General features: G+C 32.5%; 1 protein-coding gene across 6 annotated transcripts in view; it reads left to right on the top strand.

Moving 5' to 3' along the window:
• GSTCD (glutathione S-transferase C-terminal domain containing) overlaps window positions 1-4,766 on the top strand; it is a 120,759-nt gene that overhangs the window by 86,703 nt on the left and 29,290 nt on the right. For all 6 annotated transcript variants that reach the window (XM_023531369.1, XM_011361487.2, XM_011361485.2 and 3 more), the window contains 2 exons: window positions 4,355-4,470; window positions 4,630-4,674. In XM_023531369.1, the coding sequence (XP_023387137.1) occupies window positions 4,355-4,470; window positions 4,630-4,674 (161 nt within the window). The remainder of the gene's footprint in view (window positions 1-4,354; window positions 4,471-4,629; window positions 4,675-4,766) is intronic.

Below are 4,766 nucleotides of genomic sequence, written 5' to 3'. Positions count from 1 at the left end.
AATCCGCCTTGTTTAACATTTTGAATTTCTAGTTAACAATTACTAAGTGCTCCAATAGTATATATAACAAAACTGTCTAGGCGAAAATACCATCACACTGTTTGGTACACCATTGTGGATTTCATAGACTGCACTGTAGGATGTGTGAATGGGCTGGCGGTGGGGGAAATATGGAAAGGGCATCAGATTATTAAAATTCACTGTTGCAAGAATATTGTCACTATGAGGTCAGCATGGTTAAGAGGATTAGTGATGCTAGCCTGCAACTGGCTTTACAAAAAGTAAATCAAAAGAACTATTGTAAATGTTTAGTATTTCCAGCAACTCATCTCCAAAGTTTAAAACTTTGCCTTAACCAAAAGTATAAACTTTATGTTGCCACTTAGTTTCATCTTCTCAGGAATTTCTTGAGGAATTTTGTTCCTGCCTTTCTAGCTTTTGATATAGATTTTAAATGGCTGCTTTCTTATTTCCTCACGAAAATTTCCAGAAACTTTTCCATTCCCTCCTAAAACACTTTTTCATAGTTGACTTCTTTTACTATTTCAACAAATACAGGCATAGCATTGATATCTAACTTGTTTCATACTTGGTATCTGCAAAAATTAGCATACTGCCTTGGAATGCAGTTTTAAGTCATAACTGCAGAGAAATTTCATTCATTAAACTTTTATTGAACACCTGTTATGTGCCTATCAGTTTCCTAATATTCTTTCCATTTAATTAGACCCAAGTTTATGTGGTTCCAGGAAAAATAATCTCTATTTCAGGGAGACAGAAGCAATTTTAGCTAATTTTTTTTTTGGTATATTATAATTGATTGTGCCTAGGTATCATTTTATAGTTTCCAATTTTTTATTGAGATATAATTAGCATACATTAGTTTAAGGTATACCTGATTCGATATTTGTATATATTATAAAATGATCACCACAGTAAGTCTTGTTAACATCTGTCACCGTACATAGTTACAGAATTTTTTAAATTGTTATGAGAACTTTTAAGATCTACTTATATACAATACAGTATTATTACATCCCCATAATTTACTTATTTTATAACTGGAAGTTTATACCTTTTGACCTTTTGACTCCCTTCATTCATTTTGCCTACCCCTCATCTCTGGCAACCACCAATCTGTTCACTTAGATTCCACATATAAGTGAGATCATGTGGTATTTGCCTTTCTCTGTCTGATGTTCAAAAAAGCTGAAACATAAGGGATATTCACATATATATATACTCACACATATATAAACACGTATACATACATATATATGTACATATACATATATATATGAGGATGGCAAACTAACAGGTCCCAGAGTATAAGAGGTTTGGTTGTGTGTGTGTGTGTGTGTGTGTGTGTGTGTGTGTGTGTGTGTGTGTGTGTGTGTGTGAGTACATGTGTGTGGTTTGGTTTTTTCCCCCCCAAGAAGTCATAAGTTTTTTCTTAAGGCGGAAGGGAGCCTTTAGTAAAGAGGTCTAATGTGAGCGTGTCCAAGAACCAAACCCTTTCCTTTTCCCAATATGTTATAACATTCCTGGTACTTTGGTACTTCAGACTAAGAAACAAAAATTTAAAAGCTGCCTGATCTTAAGCATAGTTTACTAGACTGAGCAGGTGTTCTGGCTTGCACATGTGTTCATTTTCCATCCACGGTTTTATTTGTCTGTTTTGTTTTGCCTTTTTTGATGTTTTGTACTGATCAAAAATGCTGGTGTTCCAATATAGCTCTTCCTTAGCTTAAAAATTGTCTCCTTTATTCTTGTACTTTCTTTTTGGTCAATGCAAACACCATTGAGGCTGTCTAAACCATCGGGTTCCTCTTAACTTGAATTAGACAAGAAGTCTTCAATGTGGGAGAATTATATCACAGAACAAAAGTGGTTACTTGTATTAAAACATTTAATTCTTGGGTTTTATTTCCATGATGACACCTAAAGAATCATTATTTTTAGTCAACCTAAAAGTAAGTTATAATTTTATGCTTGTAAATGATATCTAAGGCACAAGAATATTGGATATAAATCAAAAGTAGAATTTGGTTTTTAAATTAATATTGTATCTCAAAATACCAGTTTCTTACCTTGTTCAATGTACTTGAAATCTTGTTCATGTTTCTAGGAGCTTCATAATATTTATAAAACTGGAATGGGGAGGAAGAATGTTTTATTAGAGGCAGTTTTTCCATAAAGCATCTGGGCATCATTTTTAGCTCAATCTGTGAATAGTATGTACAGCTTAATAGTCTCTATTTAAACACAACCCTAAACAGTACTCTCTGCCTTCAACCTTCATTTCAGTATGAATTCTTTCTATGCAAATATGCAGTCTTAGCAAGAAAAACATCTTCATTGGCATTTACTCTTGAAACAGACCTAAGAAAGTCTAAAGATAATCCTATATGTATAAGAGAAATATGGTAGAGATCTTGCTATTAGAATTTCCATTAAATGCATTTTCTTTTCTTATCTCTTTAATTCCTTTTGGCTTTATTTTATGAAAAATCTTTGGCTAAGAATTGTTAGGAAATCTACAAACAGAACAAAGACTAAAATGCTTGTGTTCATTCCTTGCCGCTTGGTGGCTCCATTTAATAGCAGCATTTGTGACTCTAGCTCTCCCAAGGGGCTCATAGTATTTTGCTTTTTTGCCCTTGACCCCCCCTACCTTTTCTTCCTCCCCTTCCTAGTTCTTATTCTTCATTCTCCAAATCAAAACTTCATTGCCATAAAAAATAAGGTGGATTTATGAATGGATGCATAAAGGGATGAATAGATGGATACAAGTGTGATAAACCAAGTATAGTAAGTTGTTAATGGTAGAATCTAGGTGGAGTGTATAAAGGCATTCATTTAAGAATCTTTCAATATTTCTATGTATTTGAAAATTATTATAATAAAATCTCTTATGAGTGGTTATCCACGAAGGGTAGGATGACAGAGATTTTTTACTTAATTCTTTAAATTTTTTACAATTATATTATTAGAAAGAAGTGAAAATAATTTATTCTAGAGCTGCATAAAATTGTCTTCACAATGGAGTCAGCAGACTATTGATTTAAATACTCTTCATGTTTGAAATTCACATTAGATCATGCTAAATAATTAAGAATATGCACAACAGTTCAGCTGTATGATGATAACCACATCATCACAATAGGAAATTAGTTAAATAAATATGGTATACATCAATATGGAAAGATTTATTATATTTTATATGCTGTCTAGAAAATTATGGATTTATGAATAAGGCTAGAAGAATATATATACAAAGATATTACCTCTGAATTATGAGATTATGAATCTTTTTTCTCATATAGATCTGTTTTTATCCACATTTTTCATTTTTTCCTAAAATAAAAGCTTCCCAATGTTTTTATTTTAGTAACATAAGAAAAAAGGAAAACAAAAAAGAGAAGAAAAGAAAAAAAAAAAAGCCATGCTGTTTTCCTGTGAAAATGAATAGAGAAATCTTGGTATCTATAAAAAATGCTGGTTCAAACCAAAAAGATTATTTGGGTGTTTTATCTGTATCATGGAAATCTGTTTTTTTACATTTTCTTAATCTTACATTATAAAAAGTGCAGTTGAAATATGTAAAAACAAATAATTTCATTCATTCTTCACATGATATGTTCATGAACTTGACTAGTGGCTTTTGAAAGGAAAGTTCATACGTTTTCATGCTTCTAGGTCCAAGGCATTTCATACTTGGAAATACCCTATCTTTAATCTCTAATTGCATTAAATTTCTGTGTCTGACTCATGAGGAAAGGAAGCTTCAAAGCAGAAATGGGATAATTCAATTTCTCTCTAAATATAATAACCACTGATATATTTCAGACAATGTGACATCTGTGTTCCAAGTGCCCTAAGCAGGAGAATTAAGAGCTCAAAAGTCATGCCAGTTAAATAATAAAAATGTTTTTATTTATTATAGATCTCTTTCCTCAAAGAGATTTAATTAATCTGCTGAAATTAGGTAATTTTTACAATAGGTGTCTGAGAGGAATAGAAGGAAGAGACTATTATTGTTTTTATTCATCTGATAAACAATTATTGAACAATTACTTTGTTTATGACTCTGAACTTAATGTTTCACTTACTGTCCTATCTCTTTAGAAGACTTGGTTCATAGATTTTCTGTCAATGACTGTTGAAAGAAAAGTTGGATAAGGTTAAAAGTAGAAATGAGCAATAACAGAGTTTATCTCTGGGTTCCAGTTTTCTAGTCTTCTCATGGTGAATTATATGGAATTTCTCATTAATGCTGGTAGTCTATTCTAGGAGTGCCTTCTCAGTCCCACACAATACACGTTTCATTTTCTTCATCTCTTATCATTCTCAGGTAAAATGCCGTATGATCGAGCTTTGAGGAAGCAGCAACAGTTAAACAACCTTGTGTATGTGGTGACAAATCAGGCCAAACCTGGTGACAGAATTGTGGATTTCTGCAGTGGTGGGGTATTACATCTCTCCTTGTTTTCTATTTAGCCTTTCCCAGACTATGTGACTTTACTATATTATATTCAAGGTCATGCTTTTATTTGGCAAGATTGTTATCTCAGAATGAGCAAAAGCCTTAGGGACCAATGTTAAAGTTTCTTTTTCTTCTCCTTTTAGGGCCATGTTGGGATTGTGCTTGCTCACATGCTGCCTGCATGCCAGGTAAAGTCTGAATAATAGGTAAAAGAAAGCATCAGAAAATTGCATAATTCAGTTATCTGGGTCTGGCTTTTCCCTGCTCTTTAAGTTTGTAA

This window comes from Pteropus vampyrus, unplaced genomic scaffold (genome assembly GCF_000151845.1).
Source record: "Pteropus vampyrus isolate Shadow unplaced genomic scaffold, Pvam_2.0 Scaffold67, whole genome shotgun sequence".
Taxonomy (NCBI): Eukaryota; Metazoa; Chordata; class Mammalia; order Chiroptera; family Pteropodidae; genus Pteropus; species Pteropus vampyrus.
Note: the sequence above shows the minus strand (reverse complement) of the source record. Positions and strands in the feature narration are given on the sequence as shown.